General features: G+C 48.9%; 2 protein-coding genes across 2 annotated transcripts in view; one reads left to right on the forward strand and one right to left on the reverse strand.

Annotated features, from left to right (window-relative positions):
• Positions 1–22,377, forward strand: part of LOC119404742 (TBC1 domain family member 2B) — a 177,964-nt gene that overhangs the window by 42,220 nt on the left and 113,367 nt on the right. The gene's annotated exons all lie outside the window — the stretch shown is intronic.
• Positions 363–22,377, reverse strand: part of LOC119404741 (histidine-rich glycoprotein) — a 129,712-nt gene continuing 107,697 nt past the window's right edge. Inside the window, exons 3-4 of the mRNA XM_037671409.2 lie at positions 4,490–4,712; positions 363–692 (exon numbers count right to left, since the gene is read on the reverse strand). Coding sequence (XP_037527337.1) covers positions 373–692; positions 4,490–4,712 — 543 coding nt within the window. The 3' untranslated portion in view covers positions 363–372. The remainder of the gene's footprint in view (positions 693–4,489; positions 4,713–22,377) is intronic.

The raw sequence follows: 22,377 nt of genomic DNA on the forward strand, positions 1-22,377 counted from the left end.
CGCAAGTGGCACGTACAAGAAGCAGGAATTTTTGGACTGACACACGATGCAGGCGATGATTGGGGTTAGTTGATTCATGTCAATGTTTTTGATTATGCGCTGATTGGAAGAATCACAGGAAGAAGACAGTAGAAGACATTAACCTCTGTCCGTCTATCTTCGTTGTTGCGATTCTTTCAATCAGCGCATAATCAAAAACTTAGGGGTGTCTTATACCATCGCATCAGCTGTCATTATTGCGTACATGTCACCTTGCATCTTACAGTCCAGCGCGACCCCCCTTTCTCCTTCGCCTATTGGCGTAAAAAGAGCTGTGTGTTCACCCCCCCCCCCCTTTGTTGGGTTGCGTGGTGTGGTCTATCTTCATCCCCTTTACCAGAGGTAGTGGGGCTTGGAATGCTGCTTCTTCTCGAAGGCCTTCTTGAACTTGCGCTCCTTGCCCAAGTCCTTGTGAACGCGTCGGCTCTGCTTGGCATAGCGCAACGCTGCCCGGGCGCGGCTGTTGGTGTGCAGGCGGTAGGGGCGCGGCGACTCCTCGGCCTCCTTGATGTGGTGCGCCACGGGCCGGTGAATCTGGTGTCCCGAGCGGACGGGCATCGACACCGTGTAGTGGCGCTCGTGCTGCTGCGGCTTGTCATGGCTCCGCTTGGACTCTGAGTGCTTGGACGGCTTGCCGGCGTGCGTCAGCCTCTCTGCGCGTCGGGAGAAAAAAAAGAGAGAAGTTCGGAAGCTGCACTCCCAAAACACTTGACCATAATGCAGATCGGTCCTGCGGGGAATGGTTAAGAACCATTCCTAACCATTCCGCCACCGTACGGGGTTCCGCAGAACAGATTTGCAGTATTCCACATCCGTGCGTTTTGCGTTATCCGATGAATGCGCACTTGCACTGCCAATTGCTAGCTTCCTAGTTAGCTCATTTGGTAAAGTGACTGCCTCGGAAAGGCATTGGTCCCGGATTCGATCCCCAGACTCCGACGAATTTTTCGGCAAATAAGCTTTCTTTCGAGAAATCCATTTGGATTTCCTTACGACAGTCGGGTAGTTGTCAATTTTCTTTCAATAACTTGACCATACTATCTGATAGAACAGCGCAAAAAACTGACACTGACACAAGATTTTAATTAATTAACTGTCGAGGTTTAACGTCCCAAAACCACAATATGATTATGAGGGACGCCATAGTGGAGGGCTCCGGAAATTTCAACCATCTGGGGTTCTTTAATGTGCACTTAAATCTAAGTACATGAGCCTCGAAGCATTTTTCGCTCCATCGAAAATGCGGCCGCGACGGCCGGGATTCGCTCCCGCGACCTTCGAGTTGGCAGTCGAGCACTCTAACCACTAAACCACCGTGGCGGGTGACACAGACGCAAGTAGTAGAAGGAACACACCACAGCGCTGTTCCTTCCTACTTCTCGTGTCAATTTCGGTTTTTGGCACTGTTTTTTCAAATATGTTCGAGAACTTTCACCAACTGGCCCAGCTTTCGATCTTCTACTCCAAAAACAGTTGCACTCTTTGGAGTGTTTTTCTATCACACTCTAAAAACAGTTTGCAATCTTTAGGGCATGCTCTTGTCACACGAAAATGATCGTGTCATCTGGATCTGTGTCTTCTTGAAAACTTGGCACTTGCTCCTTTGCTATCGAGGATGGTACGTTATGCTGAATGTGCATGCACTGTTTGTGACCCAAGAGTGTCGAGTATGTAGCGTCAAAGCCAGGTAAGACATGCAAGATAGATTGCAATTATTGTTGCACGACAAGTGTATGCATAGAAGTGTGTAAACTGTTTTCATAGTGTAGGAGGCATTAGAGATGAGGATCGCGAAAATGATCGTTTTGTCAGCATGCACATGCTGGTCTGTGCACTGATAAACAGGACCAGCTGGAATTGTATATCCTTTGAGAAGAAATTGTGGCCTTCTCCAGTTTGTAATGGTGCATTCAGACGACGGACCGAATCCGGATTTGTCGTGGACGCGGACGGCTAATCCGCGGATAATCCGCCTGCAGGCGCATCCACGTGACGGACGGTGTCCTAGGAGAGAACAGCCGGATTACTCTCGACCGCAGACTCTGCGCTCACCTGCCCCCGCTGACAGCAGACCGGTTTGAGAGTATTCAACATGGAAACCGACAGAACGCGGAGCTCGCCGAGCTTGGTCGAGTATTGTCGAGTACTGTAATTGGTTTCGGAGGAATCTGTGTTGTTGGCGGAATGGCTGAATGAAAAGAAGAATCTGCTTAACAGGGAGCTGCTGGAGACTGGGCCCCGCATACGAAGGGAGGATACAGCGATGCACCGATATCGGCAGTTTTTTTTTTTCTTTTGCGGATAACAGGTACGGACAGTGCACATTGCGCTGCTGCACATTATGTTTCCTTCTCTTGGTTCGCATCTTGACCTTAAAATCAGTGTTCAAACATGGGCCGTGTTCTGAGACAACCGCTTTCGGCAACAGCGCCACTTTGCCTGCCGAAGAATCCTGCGTGTGCAATGCGTGTGCGTGTACAATTAAAGCAACAACTTAACCGCTACTCTCCAACCTGCCAATCAGCGTGCATTAAAAGATATATATCTCAAAGGTGATCGCCTTAGCATACGGCCCCAGAAATAAACTGAACTACGCGCCAGCAGAGCAGAAGAAACGTGTACTGGTTGCCAGCCTATTTGTCAGCTAAAGATGCGGTGTTCCGCCGCCAGAATCCCGATGTGAGAAACAGGTTGGGGTCATCCGTCCGCGAGCCGCGCGGACGAGTCGCAGACGAGGGGAATCGCTGATGTGAGGTCACGTGACGCGCCGTCCATCCCGCCACATCCGGATTCGGTTCGTCGTCTGAATGCACCATAAAGGGCGTTTGCTCAAAGGGCACACTCTTAGAATATAAACCACCCTTGCATTTTATATTCCAGGAGTGTTTGTTTGTTTGTAATGTCCAGACGTGGTGAGGGGCCCCTTAATTAAAGGGCCCCCTAAACCACCCAGAGGTCGACATTTAGTTGTGGTGTTGCAGTTGCGCACGAGTCTACAACAAACACGTAGCTGTGAGAGTTTTTCGAAATGAAGCTGTAGTGTGACTAAAGTGAAACAACGTATTAGATTAGATTGATAAATTGTACTTTGAGAACGCCTGTGTAGTTAATTTTACCGTCATAGGTTTAATTATACAGGAGAAAATCAAGGCCACAGTTTCATTTTTATCGCAGAAATTTGGGCTAGTTGGTGGGTGTAGAACATGTGCATCTTAGCAAGCGCAACAGAACAAACAAAAGAAAAAGAGACGTAAACAGGACAGGCGCTAGTAAACAGGACTACTAGTTCCTGTGCAGTTTACATGTCTCTTTCTTTTGTGTTTGTTCTGTTGCGCTTGCTAAGATGCACATGTTTCACTTTTTAAATTTCGTGCCGACATTGCCACACCGAGATGTCACTGATTTCAAAGTGTATATTTCGTAGTTTGGCGACATTGGCTCAGCGAAATTTCCTGAAACTTAGTATGTTACGTCTATGGCCCCCTCAGAGGACATTGTACTTAATTTTTACCGATTAGGAACTATGTAGGACCTAGTAGGTGCTGTCAATATCTAGGACGTGATGAGGTTTGGTGCGGGAATTTCAAGGTGGCATCGCCGCCCGCATTTTGCGCATTTTCTCGCTTACAAAGCGTCTTCTCGCGGCAAGCGTGGCGATTTTGGGATTACGAAAGAGTAATTCACTAATGCGAGAAAAATCGTTTTTTCTCTCTAGTGTTCCTTTAAAGGGACAATAAAAAGAAGAAAAATTTTTCTCAACTAGTAAATTACTTTTACGAATTGTCCCTTTTAAAGGGGCTCTGCAACACTTTTTCAAGTAACCATCAAATGTCTTCACTAGAGGAGTTTATTGTCTCACGAATCAACGGCCGCAAAAATTGTTAGAATCGGTCAAGTACGAGCGGAGTTGCAGAGACCTGTCTCACGCTGTAATTGCTTTCTCTCTACTCTCGTCCCGACGAACGTGCTGGAAGCTAAGCAGGGAGGGAAGGCACGGAGGAATGAAGTTATGTCACGCGTGCGTCATGACGTTGAGCACTTTTTTCTTTTTTTTTCTTTGAACGCGTGGCTAGCCTTCAGTGAGATTGCGCGTGAGATCTGCCTCCCGCGGCAGACGCAGTAACTATGCAGCCAACGATGCTCAAATCAGCCAATGGCCGTGGATTTGGGTATATGGCGTGGCCATTTGAGCATATGGCATCATTTGTAGAGAGAAGAGGGAGTGATTTTTAGCTGACTTTGAGAATTAATTGTAAATTCCAGGCCGCACGCTGCACTGTAATGTTTGGCTCACGTGTTCTCGGGAGCCTCGACTACCGATCGGCAGTGTTTTCTGATTATGCTGAAAAAGTGTTGCAGGGCCCCTTTAAGAAAGGTCTACACCTATTTTCGTCATATCGTAATTGCCCCCAAACAATAAGCATTGTGACATATACGTTAATTACGTTACCGTGGTGTGGCTGGGCATGGCCTCCCGCGCCGTTCCGGCCGTGGTGTTGTCCAGCGGGGTGGGCCAGGTCTTGAAGGTGGATGTCGGTGCTGTGTGGGTCCCGCTGGCGCTTGCTGTGGGCCGCCCGGTGGTTGACCAGGGTGTCGCCCTGCAGGCTAGCCTCGTGCCGCGACACTGAGCCCAGGGCGTGCTTCTGGATGTTCTTCAGCTCCTTCTCGCCGCCCTACGAGACAGTCAGTTGGACGAAATAATGAATAAATAAATTGATCACCGGGGGTAAGTTGAGACAGTCAGAGTCCTTGATTATATGTCTAGCAGTGGTTATCGTTGCTTTGTAAAGTCAGTCTAACTTTTAAAGGGCCCCTAAGCCACCTCCGGTATCTTTTTAACATTTCAAGTAAACACGTGCATCAAGTTCAGAATGACGTCACGACCAACCATTCCAAACGCGACAGCGCTACGACCGCGTGCGCGCCACAAAATAGAAAACGAATCCCGTGCTCCTCTCCGGGCCTTTCGGCTACCCCAGCGTTGGCCGTGACGTCAGCATCCGCATCTCGTCATGTCAGCGCCAACAAGAATTTGTCCGCAGCAGATATATGCGTGGTCCCTGCTCTTCCTCCACGCATGTCGAGGGGGAGCACTACCAGAACGCGTCACGAGAACGCGAGGGGGTGTCGATGAGTGCCTGTCTGTAAAAGCGGAGGGGGGGGGGGGGTGCGGTTGGTGTGGAATAATTTTTAGGGGGATGTCGATATTAGGAGGCTGTTGAAGGGTGCGGGGAATAAATCACTGGGCAGTCTAAAGTCGGCAGTCGGAGCCTCAGCCTCGTAATCTGATGGCTTTCCCACCGGGCTTTCCCACCGGGCGTGCCCGACTGCGTGTGCTGTGTTCGGCACCAATCAAACGAACCTCTCTAGCGGCACTAACGTCCTTACTGAACGTTTCGGCCCTTTATATGCAGCCTCCGTGCAAGCGAATGTGGGCGAAAAAAAGAAATAAAAAGAAACAGCGAAAGAGGGTCGCCGCAACCGGGCCTTTCAAGACCATGAGGGCGAACAGAAAAGCGTTTGGCGGCGGAACATGGATGAAAAGCCCCAGTACTAAGGTTTTCATTCTTTCGCGGTCTCTAGGTTTATGCGCTTGCGTATAGGGAGATAACACTCGTAAAGGGAGGCGACCGCTGGGAGAACGGGGAGGTGGCTTGAAGCGAGGCGGTTGAGTCGCATGTTTATGACAGCTCCGCCAAATGGACGCGGTCTTCTCACACGCTCCGCAAACAAACCGCCGCTCGGGCTTGACGGGGTCAGCGCTATGCATGCAGTATGTGAGGTAGGAAGCCGTATCACGCAATAACTCGAAAGCTGCTCTAGTTCGGTGCAGTTCACCAGGCAGCTGCCCCGTGGCGCCAGAGAAGCACATGATATACTGAGAGCTAGTGGTAGAGTCAACAAAACTGTCGCAGAACTTGCCCGCCGTATTAACCCCCCTCCCCTCCCCTCGCTCGGTTCCTTCCCTTTGCACTGCGTTCTGACCGTGAGGGCCTCTGTGGGAGGGTGTCGGGTGTAAGTTGGGTGGGGGCGCCGCGGCAAGACTTGGCTTCCCTAACAGAGAACCCTGCGCACGCCTTTCAATCCTTAGTCCTAACACGCGGTCTTAGATTCCTCATCAAACGCGAATAGTGACCGTTGGCGTCACAGGAGTGACAAAAAAATCACGTGATGACGTTATCGACGTCATCATGACGTCACAGGCTGCCAAAATTTGTGGCGTCACATCACGTGACGCCGCATGATATTGTCGCTTTGTGGAAGGACGCATGAAGCACGTGGGTGAAGCTCCCATTCCCGGCATGGAGGAAGGGAAAAGTTAGGACGGAGCATTGCGCACTGCGACAATGATTGTTGGGGTTTAACGTCCCGAAACTACGATTGCGTAGTGCGATAGAAAGAAAGAAGGAAAGGAAGTAGTACGTCAGGGGCACGCTCACGCCAAGCTTCGCTCGCTCCCATTTTCCCGATAGGGGAAGGTCTCCTAATTTTTTCCTCTTCCTACTATACTACTCGTTCTCCTCTCTCGCTCCACCTAAGATGGACGATCATTTGGTTTAAGCATTCCCTCTCGGCGCTCCCTCGTTCAGGCTTTCCATATATCGACGAAACAGACTTCAGCGAAGTTACGTGCAGTAAGTAGTCGGTCGTTATGCCTATTGGCCGACTTCTCGCGTAGCCTCGGCGAACGCTGCACCGTTTTAACGGCGAAGAGACCTTCCAACGGCATCGCGCCGCGGGCACTATAATTAGCGCCGTGTCCGGCCGTCCGTCGAGTGGAGAGGGGGGTGGAAGAGGAGGCGCCTCTCATTTGAGGAGAGCACTGTGAAGACGGTATCCCCGCCCGCATGCATTTATGCATATGCGGCCTCCCCGATAGACGTCGGCGACCGACGGCTCGGTCCCGAAAACTAGCGTAGCCCGGTGGTCGATTGAAGCAGCAGCAGCGGCGGTCCATAACACGATGAGAAAGTCTGTCGCAGAGCGGCGGTCGTGGCCGGAAAGTCGAACGAATCAATCGGCTAACCGTTATCGGGCACTGAATGTACGGCCACGTGCGTCCTTACAAAACGGTATACATTAGAGAGAGGGGAAAGCGTGTGCGCCGCCTGACATACAATACTTTTCTTTCTTCCTATTGCATTGCGCAATGCTCCGTCCTAGTTGTTTCCTTCCTTCATGCCGGGGATTGGAACGTCATCCACGTGTTTAGCAGCGGAGCACTTCACTTGCTGCAGGCAACAACGACGGTCGTACGTTCGCATCCTGGCAACAATGAAATGTGACAACGTGAGATGAAAAGTGACCTCGATAAAAGATGAGATTGTTATATCTGAAACGGTCGATCGCTGACGAGCCCACGATCGAGAGAGCATCAATCCTAATCGGTAAAAATGAAGTACATTGTTCTCTGATGGGGCCATAGACTTAACATACCAAGTTTGGGGTAATTTTGTTTAGCCAATGGCGCCGAAATACGATAAATACACTTTGAAATCCCTGACGTCACGCTGGGAGATTTCGGCGCAAAATTTAAAAATGAATTTTTGAACTTGATTTCCTCCTCTATTAATAAACCTATGATGGCGAAATTAAGGACATTAGAGTTCTCAGAGCACAATTTGTCGATATAAACCGATTCATTGTTTCTCTATAGTGTTCCTTTAAGCAGCCAGAGCTCCTCCCATGAGCGTTTCATGCGAGACCCCGTGATTTTGGCACTTCCTGTGACTGATGTGCGTTGTTACTAAAAAGATCTATCGACAAATGCTTGCGCCGACAATGTTATTTATCATATTTGTTGCTACATTCGCGCCTAAATCTCCGCCAAGGCCGTGACAAAAACGTGCAACGTCATCAAAAATAGCCGAACTGTTGGACGCTGCCAAACAAACCAATCATCTTGATTAATCTGGTGAACCGTAGTGACGCTATATATAACCGCGAGCGAATGCTTCAGCAACCGGTAGTACGAAAGAAAGAACCACCTTCGTGAAAATTTTAGTTCGGCATGTTCGCATCCGAGACCTCAGCCGTGCCCCCCCCCCCTCACCCTTCTATCCGTAACCCTCTCCTCGTGCAACGAAAGCTTAGTCATTACACATTGTACTTCTCTTTTCTGTTACCGCTGTTTGTCTTTTTCTCGGGCTAAAGCACGCGCGCTTCGATCCAAGCTCGCTCGGCGACACGTGGAAGGCTTAAGAAACGAAACAATGATTTTCACGCACGTACGCGCCTGTGCGCGATCGAAAATTGTCGAGAACAACAGCAAGACAAGATGGCGGCACGTATCGCTGCCCTTGCGGCGAGGGCGGTGTGTTACGACCATTACTCTGCTTCGAGGCTCGTTTATTATCGTTTGGTTGTGAAGCCTTACTTCTGCTTCCCTGGGCCTCGCCGAATTTGTCTTCTGCTTCATATAAGCCTTACTTGACTTTTGCTTACTTGGTCTCGCGGAATTTGTTTCTTGGGCAGTGTCTCCTGTTTCTTCTAAGCTTACTTACCTTCTGCTTCATAAGCCTATACTTCTGTTTTGCTTATTTGTTCTCGTGTAATTTGTCTTCCTGTTCTTGGGCCTTGTTGTCTGTTTTTGTTAAGCCTTATTTGTCGTCTGCTTCTCGAGCCATATTTGTCTGCTGCTTCGTAAGCCTTACTGAATTTGTCGTCTGCTTTTTGTTTGTTTCCCGGCATCCTGACCTTGCCTCAAATAGATACCAAAGCACGTATCGCGTGGTGCGCCTTCGCCCCCGGAAAATGGTATTTGAGTGACGCGATGTTTGTTTTCCGAGAGGCGGCAAGCGAGAACGAAACCTTTGACCTAGCTCTCGCCCCTTCTTCAGCCGCACGTACACGAACACACAAACAAACGCACACACGGGCGGCGGCGGCATCGTTTCTCGCAACAGCTTGCCGCGAAATCAGTTTCCCGTCGATGGAACCCCGCAGTGCACCCGCCCGTCAAAAAGGAAGCGAGCGCGAAAGGAAAAAAAGAACAAACACCGGAATGTATACCCCCCTACCCGAAGAGAAATCGCCGCGAAATCGCTACAAAATCGCGGAAGATAGCGAGAAGCGAAGCACGGGCGCAAAGAAGAAAATGAGAGGTTTGTTTCTGCGACAGCGGTGATTGCTGTGTGACGAGCTTTCCATTAGCTGGTGCGTTGCCCTACGAGTTTGTGCCACGTACGCACCAGCCTGAAATTTGTTCGGTCTGTATATACTTGCGTTTTTCGAGCGTGTACGCAGTTGATATACGGGAAACAAACGTCACAGATTGCCAGTCCACGCGAATCGATATAGCCTGGAGTGTTTACGTCATGATATACATGTACACAGCCGCTCTCACACGTTACACGACGTAAGCGTTTTGTTACTTCTGTGGACGGTTCTAAAGGTTGCTGGTTGGAATGCCTCGATGGGGCCCAGCTTTAACGCGATCAGCAACGTATTTCCACTTTGTGTATGCTTATTTCAGTGAGCAGTACATACCACTGAAGCACGCTCGGCAAAATTTCTTCAGTCAAAAACGAAAAAAAATGCTGGCCGCGTATTGCGTGCTTCGCTGCAAATGTCGTCGAAGGACGATAGTCTTCTGCCATTTATGTTTTGCCTTGCCTCATACAGCGCCTCCTCTATGTTGAATCGGCCGCATCTGGCTGGCATTGATAAAATAGAGAAGGCGCTGCGTGAGATATGGACGCCATCTGGCTGTGGCGTCGGGAAACATGAGCTTGTGCAGAACCCAGGGCCACTGCCAGGTGGCAGCACCATATCGTCGGCAGAGGGCTCTTTCGTGCATAGCGTCGCATTTTCAGCGCAGCCTAAGAAACATTAGGGTCTTTAGAATTACGTATCTATGTATTTTCTAGTAAAGGAACACACCGCCTAATACTTACGTATTGACGTTGCGCCTCAGATATGCGCAATATTTGCTTTTTGATCGACAATGTTCACAAGTATGAACGCAGCTACCAGTTCAAGATGGCTGGGCGTTCAGCAAGTGCTTAAACTTTGGCCGGGTGGCGGAATCGTGTGACAGATAGACAGACTAAAATTTCTGCGTTCAAGTATCCCAAGAAAGACTATCGTCTTAAAAAAAAAAAACGCACAGTCACGTTTCCTGCAAAGCAACGTCAGTACACATCACGGATTTCGCTGACATCTCGTTCACTGATTAGGTTACCGGCGTTCAACGTCACGAAGTAACGCGATAGCTTTGCCATGGCAGACACGTTCACATCGGAATGAGGTTGCCGATGCCGGAAATCGAACTCTCGACATCGCGTGGTCGGTAGTGGCCTGCTCGACAATATGATTACCATGATGAGCGTCCGTATACGGCTACAATTGCGATGTAATGAATGCGGTTCACACTTAAATGGCAGACGATGCTGACGTAATCTGTGTAGTCAGGAGTCAACGATTTGACGAAGTCGCGCCGCTTCTCTTTATCCGTAGTTTTCAGTCCGTTCCAAATTGCCAAACATACCTGCAGCACCAGCAGCATTTCGACGCCACACCGGGCATGCTTTGCGCAGGTGCAGAATTGTTGAAATAAAATTGTTTTGCAACGCCGTTTGCTTCCATTACGCACTTTGGTAAGCTGCCAAATCTTATGAAGACAAAAGTATACACACATACTCGGCACGCCGATCTTAACTCTATACGACGTCGCCATCCTTTGAACATCGATTAGAGTTCAGGATAGAAATCCCGACGCAGACATTGTCGTTATGACCGGTACACAGGCACAGCCTAGATTGGTTGTCCGCCGCCAAGAACGTTTTTTTTAAAGCTCCTTTGAACTGTTCCTTTAACCGTTCCTTTGGACTGTCATGTGTCATGAGAGACTGGTTCTACTGCTTGTACCTTTTTTGTTACCGCGTTTTGCATTTCAGACTGACATTGCTCAGCAGTACAACTTCGTTATGGTAATAACTCGCGATGTAACACACTGGAGATTTGTGGAATAGACCACTGAGCTAGTCGGTGATGATTCATCTTGAAGCACAGCGCAAGCAACCCGAGGGCGAAGGTAGACCAAACGGGACGGTCGCTGTCCCTTTTGGTTTTCCTTCGTCCTTGCGTTGCTTGCGCTGTGTAAAGGATACTGAACAAAATTTTTGCCGCCGAGATTTTCAGCCCTACTGAAAGATTGGGCGCTGAAAGTGGTAGACGCAACCTTCATTTGAGGCAGAAACTAGCGGACAACAATGAATGTAATGCGCTTTTCACAAACTGCCGCGCTGGACGCTGTCGCACATATCCAGCTTTGATATACGCGTATATCCCCGAGCCCAGGCGACTCGGGCGTATGCTGTTCCCGTCCGACCTGACTGCAGAAGACGATACCGCGCACCTGCCGTGGTTGGGTTTGTGCGGGTCTACAACAACGGAGGTATAGGGTTGCCTGTGTCTGACAGGAAGGGGATAAAGGGGGGGGGGGACGTGTAGACGATACTGTGCTGGGAACTTCATGGAGATCTGTGAGTGCGTGTGCATAGATTAGATGGAGGATAGGAGACTCCTGGAGTTTGAGCTCATTGTTGTGTGCGACTGAGAGAGATATGCGGAGAGAGGGAAGGTTTTTCCCAGACGGATCAGTGAACCTCAAATCTCTGCTATCTCGTCCGAGACAGCCGAGGAGCACAGCCGAGGAGGACGCCTGAGGAGTTCCGATTACGAGGCTCTGGTGGTGGCGGCGTGCTGTCTTGTAAACAGGGTGACGCCGGCGGCAAATGGATTCATGCAAGCGCGCACCACGCGTTGGGTTGCAACGGAACCGTGAGACGACGACGCTGACGCTCCCGGTGACGACATCGAGGTCGCCGTCTCAAGGTGACGCATCGCGAACGCGACGAGCCGTGTCGAATCGCATGCCACCAGCGCGTCACGTTCCTACTCGCAAATCGGGCGCCTCAATCGGGTATACACCGCCAATATATAGTATTCACCAATATAGTATTCACCAATTTTACATTGGTGATTTGCATTGACATTCATATATGCTAGTGTTGCTTCTTATTGCTCATGATTGTGTGTGTGTGTGTGTGTGTGTGTGTGTGTGTGTGTGTGTGTGTGTGTGTGTGTGTGTGTGTGTGTGTGTGTGTGTGTGTGTGTTCTTGCCTACCGATGTTGTTGTAATGTAATGCGTGTTTTTCATCAACCTTGTTGTAACCGACTGTTTATTGTGGACTACCATTGGGTGTTCAAACTGCTATGTATAACCCCCCCCCCCCCCACTGCAATGCCTAAATGGCGCTGTGGGTACGAGAGTAAATAAATAAATAAAAAAATCCGAGCGGCGCGCCTGCGCTTCCAAATTCGCAAACAAATTCTTCAAGCGAAGCCTTGTTACAAATTTCGGTGGAGATTGGATGGATGGATGGATGGATGGATGGATGGATGGATGGACGGATGGACGGACGGACGGACGGACGGCGCATCTGTATTAAACTCACATTTATAGAGTGTAGACCGTAACTGGTCCGCGAAACGATCACACGATCGCGCACGCTCACTGCACCCGCACTCTTAAAGCTGTCTCGGAGGTTTCAGACCGTGGCCCGCCCAAGAACTCCCGGAGCGCAACGGTGAAGGACAGAACGGGTGCACGAATAGGAGGATGCATGGGAGAGAAGGAACGGAGGGAAGGGGAGAAGCCGCCGCGCGTGGTCGTCGCCGGGAAAGGAAACGTGGACCGTTTGTTTTTGTTGTCCGTCCACTCAAGAGTCGTGGCCATTTCGGTGCACCCGCACAAAAGAAGAATAAAAACAGACAAAATCGCTGCTAGGATGCCACGCCAATCTCTTTCTATCCACAATCTTCCGCTCAGCGTGTAGAGGCAACCGCTAGATCTCGTTGTAGCCTTCTGTTATAAACGCGCAACACAAACACACACACGCGGGCGCGCTCTCGCAGAGATAGAAACACAAGAGAACGCGGTCGCAAGCCTGTGTTTGCCGTACTCGACTGCAGACACAAAGAAGCCATAGAGGAGGTTTCGCGCCGAGACGAGATTTTCTTCCTCCGGTAAATAAAGCGAGAAAGGAGAGAACGTAGAGTCAACAAACGCTTCCGTTTCGTATACGGCGCACAGAGAAAGAAGGAGAAGGCGGGCACGGCCTACAGCAAGCGGGATTGCGCGATGTGCGTGCGTGTGTTAGCGAGAAACGAAGTGAAAGGGAAAGGGGGGGGTGAGCGTATAGCGACCGCGGCGGCTTCTTTGACAGTGCGTATAAGGCAACGAAAGCCAGGTTCTTCCACGCGCCTGTTATTGATTTCGGATGCAGTCCCCCCCTCTGTTGCCATCAACTGGGCTCGAGCTCTCTCCTACCGCGACTGCTGCTTTTTTGCCGCGGTGTGTAGCGATACCTAGAGCCTTATAGCTATCTAGAAAGCGAGGTGGATCTGTTTTAGAGCCGGTGGCGGTTGCCTGCGGTGGTGGGTTGTGGCAGCATATTCCGGCCGGTAGTTGGTTGGTTTAGGCGCTTCGTCCCTCTAATTTTCGTGTATACAATGCGCCGCGTATGGTGAAGATGCGGGGTTGGAGTTTCGCCAACGTACGCAAGAATACACCCCCCCCCCCCTTCCTCACACTTTCTCCTCGTTTGGCTCGGCTGCAGTCTTCCGCTCCACTCTCCGCTCCGTGACCCGCTCCGCTCTTCCGCTTCAGCGTTCTGCTTCAGTTTCGCAGATTTTTTTAAAGGATTCTTTTATACGTGTCCTCTTCTTACTATTTATCTCTCCTCTGTAACGTATCGTACGTAGAGGCCTCCGTTTCCTTCGCAGTGTCGAGCGCTGGATTTATCAAGGCTTCTTTTCTCCGCGCGAACGCCGCGGAACACCCAGAAAAGAGCAAGATAGCGAGGGGTGAAAGGAGAAAGGGAAGATCAGGAAGTCTGTTGGGAGAGAAGAAAAAAAACCGCGCGCCGTCTTAAAGGAAACAACGCTCGATTCAAGTAACGGCCTCGCAACCGCAGACCGAGAGTAAGAAAGAAAAATGAAAGGATCGTGGAGCGAGGGCGAGGGTGGAAGGGGTGAAACAGATACAGAACCTAAAATAACAGCAGAATAAAAGAAAACAAAAAGAAAAAGCGGGCGGTTCCACCGTTTCCTTTATTTGTTTCTCTGATAGGCGCAGGCATCTCTGTGCCCGCAAAAAGGAGCCCACGGACTCGCTTAGAAAAGCCACCGCCTCATGCCCGCCCACTTTTGTTTCTTTCTTTCTCTCTCTCTCTCTCTCTCTCGCATTCAAGGGTTTCTGTCGTTTGGCCATTTTCTAGGGTTTATATAACTTATTGTAATCCCGGCCTTTTTTCTGTAGTTATAGTCGCCTCGCATGCTGGCTGGCCGTTTTCCACATCCGCGTTCGCGTCTTCTTGCGCTGCGTATTATAAGCGGCGTGGCGGTCGCGAGTATTAAAAACAAGCAAATAAATTACCGCCTTCCTCTTTGACACAATAACCGACCGAGTCGGGCAACCGCGGGCTTGCATGCATGCATGCGTGCATCTGTGCTATGTATAAAGGCATCAAGGCGAGCCGGCGTTTCGCGGTCGTCATATCTCTTAACTCGCGCGCCTTGGCGCTCCCATACTTCGCTCGCTGTTTGTTCCTTTAAAAAAAAGTTTTTGTTGAGAAATTTATCTCGGTGGTTCGATCCCTTTCCGCGGAACCGTTGAGGCGAAAGAAAGCTCGGAGCAATGAATGCTTAACGTCGAAAAGAAAGAAAGAAAGAAAGAAAGAAAGAAAGTGGAACCGTTAATGTGTAGCGCTCGCTTTGAACGCTCGGTCCTTTAACATAAATCTTTCGATGCCGTTGCTGTCGAAGTCTGTTTCAACGCGGGCCTCCACGCTCACGCATACGCGCGGACGCTTCTATTTCGTATTGTGTGTGCGTGTGTGGGGGGAGGGGGGGGGGGGTTGTGGAATGGCTCTTTATCATAACTGATGAGACGAGGGAAAGGAGGAGTCTGCGCGGACTCGCGATAATACAGGAACATATAGAACGGTCGTCTTTGGACGCGTGATGGCGACGTCCGTTGTCTTTATTATTCGTACGACGCTGTCGATATCGATTGTCCTTTACACGCCGTGCGCTTATGCGTATAGCATTATCGGAGAATCCGTCGATCTTTTTTGTCAGGGCCGCTATTTATGGAATCCCGTTTAAGATTCTCAACTTCCGGGAGGCTCGCTAAGTGCCAAAATACTCGAACACGGGGGTCTCGCTGGAGCCGACGTTTCGGTAAGTGGTCTTCGTCTTCATCAAGGTAGCAGTTGCCTGTCTTAGCGCGTGTATGTGTGTGCTTCGTACACTCTCCCCCAACCAAAACAGTAGAGGGGGAGATGACAAGTGCGAAAATGAGGGTGAGGGAGAAAAAAAGGGGACGCTCACAGCATCCATCCATCCATCCATCCAAGACCGCTGTGAAAAGAAAGTGCAAAAGATAAAGGGCGCGTTCATGTGGTCTCCGTAATGTGTTTGGCGGTAGCTCAGTGGTCTAAACGCCCGCTAGCCATGGTCGCGGACCGAGGGGTCATGGGTTCGACTCCCGTCAACGGAACTTTTCCTTAGTTTTTTTTCTATGCCATCTGATGGCGCTCATTTTGCTGACGTATTTCCGTCACGGAAATACGTCATGAAAGTCTTGGTGGATCCCGGCATAAAACACCTTCGTGTTAAAAAGGCACTTGCCCTCTCCTCATCTTCTGTCTTAGTTGGGGGCAAGTGCACGAAGCATACTCATACACGCTCCAAGGCAGGCAGTTGCTACCTCGATGAAGACGAAGACCACTTGCCGAAACCTCGGCTCCGGCGACACCCCGTCGCGTTCGAGGATTGTTTCATCTCTTTAAGCTTCCGTGTTCTCCCGAAACGTGTGCTCTACACGAATACTGGAAGTAGAAATAACGGTCTGTTAAGAGATTCTCTACGTGCACTGGTCGGACACGGACGCGAGAAATGGAAACTTTTCCAGGTGGTCGGCAGGGTTTGTTAAAAACAGTTCGTTTTTCGAAGTTAATCCAAAATACTCCACTCGGCCGTTCCTGCTAGGCGCACTGTCCGTCTAGGATATTAAAAAAATCAATCAATCAATCAATCAATCAATCAATCAATCAATCAATCAATCATCAATCAAGGGATAGTTTTTAAGGTTAACCACAGCCCTTCACTAAGCCGTGCGACTGAATTCAATTCAATGCAATTCAATTCAATTCAAACCGTGTTCTTTTTCTTCTCAGTCGATTCTGTTGATTCCGCCCCCGCACGCCGAAAGTGTTCTGCACCTAACGTGGCTTTGCATTGCCTCCGTGATCGCCAACCTTTGACCCAGCGACGATGTCACGTGATGACGTCATCATGTGACGTCGAATGATGGGACGTCATTGTGACGTCACAGATTCTGGCGACGACGTCATTAGGGACGTCATCGCATGGATTTTTTGCGTCACTCTTGTTGACGCCGCCCGACACCGATGCTCACTTTTCGCGTCTGACGAGGCACCTAAGGCTTTCGCTTTAAAGATATTGCCAAACGACTCCATCATGCCAGCCTGAGAGCCTCGCTAACAACCTACCACGGCTGTCGATTTCGCTGCCGCGGCAAGTTTCATGGACGCCAGCTGATAAGCACTCCAGCCCCTCTCATAAAGGAACACACACACACACACACACACACACACACACACACACACACACACACACACACACACACACACACACACACACACACACAAAATCACGTACGAGAAGGGGAATTGAAGGACTTGATTTTCTCTTAGCCACAATCACGATGAAGCCAAGAGTCAATAACGTGTTTAAGCCACTCATTGCTTCCGCCTATTATTATTTTCTATTTATCCCTCTCAAGGTTTCGCGCGATTTACTTTGTTTTTTTTTTTACATTTCTTAGTACCCACGGTTTATGGAGGCGAAGAATAACGTCGTTGCCGTGATCGCTACAGAACACTCGCGCGATCCATTCGCGGGCAGATCGCGGCTGTGCGCGTGGGCCGATGGATCATCGGATTTCTCTTTTTTTCTTTCTTTTTTTCTCTGCGCCTCGTTCGGCTGTTACAGCGGAGGGCTTATCCTCGCAGATCCCATATATACCGCACTTCGTGATCCCCCTCTCGCCGCCAAAGTCGAGAAGCGAGCCGCCGCCGTCCGACAAAACCCAACGGTCCCGATTGCCTTTCCGTCCAGCACCATGCTAGCAATTGTCCCAGAATAATATACTTCCGTGCAGTGCCTTAGGAAGCTTATAAGCTCGGGAGCTCTTATCTAAATGCGCGGGAATTTATTAAGCTTGGGTGAGACTTCCTTCGGTCAGAAAATTCAATTTTTGGATTTTGCAATCACGTGACGGAGAATTTATATTTAACAAAATGTATCACACTTCGCCGCTCGCGGGTTCAAAAATAATTTTTTGGTCCTTTTTCTTTGACACGTTATCAGGAAATGCGCGTGTGCCCGTACCTAATTTCTGCGTTTTTCTCAAAACAACCTTTTTGAAGTTCGTGTACTTTTTTTTCTCTGAAACTAACGTGTGTAAGCAAACGAGAATTTTCACAAAAGGTACCTTCACATAACTGGAACTAAAACGAGTAGCCTAGGTGCTCTGTATTTTTAGTGTAAAAAAAAAAAGAACATTCGTAAGTGGCAATTTTCATACACCGACAAACGTAAAAAAAACTTAACATTTTTTTTGTGGTACGTTCACAATTTTAGTTCCACTTCTGTAAAGCGTAAGTAGCTACCTTTGTGAAGATTTGCATTTCTATGCAAATAGCAGATCTTAATAAAAAAAGTACGTATGTATAAAAACTGAAAAACAAATATAAAGAACACTAAGCACTATTTGAAACTAATTTTGAGCTGTGATCAACCTACGTCTACCTTTAAAATGTCTTGCAATCTTTATAGCCATAGCTTTTATTACCACTGCTGTACAGCCGAAATATTGAAACTCACTTTCAGTCTCACCCCACCTTAAGGCCATTAAGTTTTGTAGGAAAAAATTATTGGCAAGTGCAAAAATTTGAAAACGAAGCAAGGAAATTTACGACTCTGACTGCGTAACGAAAAAGAAAAAAAAATCGATATTGCAATTTAAAGTGTACATATTACCATATTATTGCGGACAAATTTTAACAATTGTCGGGAGTTTTACGTCCAAAAGAAATTGCGACTACCTTGCGTTCTTTAAAGGGACACTAAAGACAAATAACAATTTATGTCAGAGTGAAAGCTTAATGTGTGACAACGTCTAAAACGGCAACCACAGTGCCCTACTTACCGAGAAATTAAGCTAAATGTATCACACGACGTGCGCCACCAGTGGGGCATTTTGGAAATGATCCCGATGACGTGAGAGAGTTCGACTACAATAAATCACTAGTAATCAAACTAGCTGCAATAAAAAAAGAACCTTCCGTGCATCAAGAGACGTAATAAAATGCTGGCTGTTCGTTTCTAAAGAACAGGGAAAAATCTAGGGACTTTATTCGTTTCTGTTTGATTCATGGAAAAAAGAACCTCTTTGGCGTGTCCATGGGGAACGGCGCGCGTGGTTCAAAGGTACCGTTTTCGCCGAACTGCTCTTCGCCCGGCACCCTGCTTCGCTCACGCGGTCGCGTCTCAGTGGTAGCTTCGGCATCGCGTACTACCGCGCGTGTTTTGCGCGCTCGTGAAAGTCGCTCTGACAGAAAGTTCGACAAAATGCCGCATGCATGTGATGTTACCAGATGCCCGAATCTCGCACGCCGCCAGTGCACGCCGCCGCGCAATAAAGGCGGGCAACGTTGGGCACGGCAACAGTGACGTAAAGAACACCGCTTTCAGGCGGGTGATTTGAAGTGCGCTAACGCGATGCGGACCACTAAAACGTGATTTTATTTCAAAATAAGCACTTCCTTGGCACAAAAGTAGCACTACGAGGTTTCTGGACCGCTATTTCAACAATCGACGTCGACTTAATATTTGCCTTTATTGTCCCTTTAACATGCGCCTAAATTTAAACGCACAGGCCTCTAGAATTTCGCCTCCATTGAATTGCGGCCACCGCGGCCGGGATTCGATCCCGCGTCCTTCGGGTCGCAAGTCGAGCACAGTAACCACTAGACCACTGCGGTGGGTTGCGCACAAAATTGGCACTGCTCCGTAAAAGAGAGAGAGAGAAAGAAATTTTGTATGCGGCGTTTCCTTTATCAGAAAACCCACGCAGCATCGGCACGAGTTCATAGCCAGATTATGCGAATTATTTTAAGTCCAAATACCGCAAGTGATGTTTACATAACAGCGATATCAGTGTTTCTTACAAATATAATTTAAAGCGAAATACCTTGCCCATCTGAACAAGCTTAGCGTTGTACTGTACTGTCGGGTGTCCCTTTTAATCAGAGCTAGGAAACACGAGATGCTTCCCATTCTTCAAAGATGAAAAAAGAAATAATAACCGAAGCCGAGAAGACCGTGATGTCGTCGTGTGCTTTGCGTGGAACGCGCTCTGGCAGAGGCAAGTCTTTCTTTCGGTATCCCAGCAACAGCCATCACTGAGTGGAATGAAAAATAATGCCGAAGAAGCTGCGATGCTGCAACTAGATTGCCGCGCAACAGCGTGATCAAGGAAAAAAAAAAAAAAAGGAAAGAATCAAACAAGAAGTAACAGAGACGTATCGACGCGCTATCTGAGCCTTGCCAGTGTCGTCACACATGAGGCCCGTCCTGTTAGTTGCGCGCAGTGCTTCGGTATCTTTGCCGATGCCACACGTGGGTTAGGTGGACGACGATTACATTGGGATTACACTGTGGCGCCATCTGTGAGGGCCTTAGGTTAGGGTGGAGAAATTTAATCAGAGCATTGTCTCATATCTTGGGAAGTTTTATCGTCTGCCGCTGTTAATGTTTTACGCATTCGTTAAAGCAATAGAACTGGGAAAGGGGGGGGGGGGGGGTCTGTTAAAAGCTATACATGTTACGAGTATGCGATGATTAACGAGGGCTGCTTAACAAGGCAGTGCTTTGTCGACTAACCGGCTCTATCGAAGGAGCGAGCACCGCACGGCTCGTATACATCACTGCACACAACTATCGAGTGATAGCTTGTATAGAGAGCGCTAAAGCCGGAGAGATCAGCGGCCGACGCGGTTTTGGCCCCCCCCGCGCTTCCGCCGAAGTCCCGAAGCCCCGCTTTCGTCGCCGATATTTCCTCTTTAATCCCTGTCAGCGTCCCGAGGCCCGCGAACACTCGAGCACGGGTCAAGTCCCGATGTAATCCGCCCAATTCGATCTTCATGTGTAGAAACACCATCCCTCACTTTCTCTCTCGCTGTGGCGCGCTCTGACGCGAGATTTAGCGAGACAAACGCCCAAGAGTAGAGTCCGCAACACTCCATCTATATAGTGACGCAATGCGCAGTGTACTGCGTAGTGTACTGCGTGAGTACTGAAGGACGACACGACGCGGTCAAGGACGAATAGCTGAGCGCTACTCTAAGCCTGCAAAGCAGCCACCGGGTATTGTCACAGGCGTTAACATGATACTGCAGTGGCTTATTTAGTTAGGCTGTTGTGATTAACAAGTTAGTAGCTTATTGCTCAACTTCTGCAGTGCGTGCGTTTTTTTATATGTACGTGTATACGTTGTTTTTTTTTCGTGTTTTTGCTTACTTTTGTCCAAGTCCTCGCCATTTTTTTTTCTTTGCTTCCCTTCTTTCCTCTGTGTCCTTGTGTATGCATATCAAATAATAATAATAATAATAATAATAATAATAATAATAATAATAATAATAATAATAATAATAATAATAATAATAATAATAATAACGTACAGCAAGAGGCGTAAGCGCCAACCCAAACGGCCAGCCAAGATAGAAGAGCTTACGCTTGTCTCTTCTTTTAGACCGAGCCAATTTATTCCGCCGCAATTTCTGGTTACCTTTTTTCACTAATCTAATTTATTCGGCACTGCTAGTCAGTGCTCGTTAAATTTTCGCACCGAAACTTTCTCGGAAACATCGTCAATCATCTCTTCTCTCCCGTACGCATGCTTTTAATCTAAGGGGAAAAAAAAATGAAATGACTGCACCAGCGGGCTCCGGCTGCCGCTATCTCCCGCGCTATCAACTGCAGCGCACACTGAAGTGGGTATACTCTTTCTTACTTCATCTCGGAATGCATTCGCAAATGTCCATAAGCCAGCAATCATCGATAAGAGGCCTCCCCAATCACCTTCGCCGCATATATAGCTCGCCAGTCCGTCGCCACCGCACTCCCGTTTTCGACGAGCGACTTGGAAATTGCCGACGCCGTAAGCAAGAAAAATGGTCCTAGATACGCCGCGTGTATTACCGTAAAAACGAACTGCGGCCGCCAAAGTAGTAATGCGCGCCGCATGGGTGTACTATATACCTTTTCTTTAGAAGCGGAAAGGCACTTCTCGCATTCGCGGCGGCCGCAACGATATCGCCAAGCATCAAAGGCAGCCAGCCGAAGAGGCGCTGCCTCCACGGAACGAGAGACACTTCACGGAGAGTCGTACGTGCTCGGATGCGTGCAAACAATATCAAAAGAGTGCGCCGGAAAAGGTAGATACGAGAGAAGAATAAGGCGTGTGGGTGGAGGAGGAGTGGGCCTTTATATAACGCGGCCTCCGTTAAAACGATGCAGCATTGTGGATGATATTGCGTTGGTTCATTTTCGGAGGGGAGCGAGAGAGCGGTGATGGTGATTGTATCCCTCCGCGCGGTTAGTGGTGGTTCGCTAAATCATCAACGCTCAGCTAACGACTATACATTAACGCACGGTTGCCGCTGGTACAGACACTCTAAGAGAAAAAGAAAGTGTACCTATTACTGATATTAATTGCTGGGATTTTTACGCGGCAAAACCACTACATGATTATGAGGCACGATGTGGTGGAGGACTCCGAATCCATTTCGGCCACCCGGGATTCTTTAATTAACGTGCACCTAAATCTAAGCGCACGAGTGTTTTTTGCATTTCGGCCCCATCGCAATGCGGCCGACGTGGCCGGGAGTCGGCCACGTGCCCTGTTGCTTAGCAACGCGATACTCCACGTGCCAAGCTAACACGGCGGATGTGTACCCGATACTCTTTTTGCCGGTTTGTGCTGACTTGTCACATATATAGCTACCTTTAAAGATGGATGTTCAGGGGAGGGTTAAAGCTTGAAGAGGTGAAGTATCCTTGAACACGAAGTGTCGCTGGCGCCGACGTTTCGGCTAGAGGTCTTGTCTTCTTCAAGCACTATTGTCTTCTCTCAAGGTTGCTGCCTTGAACAAGAAGACAAGACCACTTGTCGAAACGTTG

The sequence above is a fragment of the Rhipicephalus sanguineus genome, chromosome 9 (genome assembly GCF_013339695.2).
Source record: "Rhipicephalus sanguineus isolate Rsan-2018 chromosome 9, BIME_Rsan_1.4, whole genome shotgun sequence".
Lineage (NCBI taxonomy): Eukaryota > Metazoa > Arthropoda > Arachnida > Ixodida > Ixodidae > Rhipicephalus > Rhipicephalus sanguineus.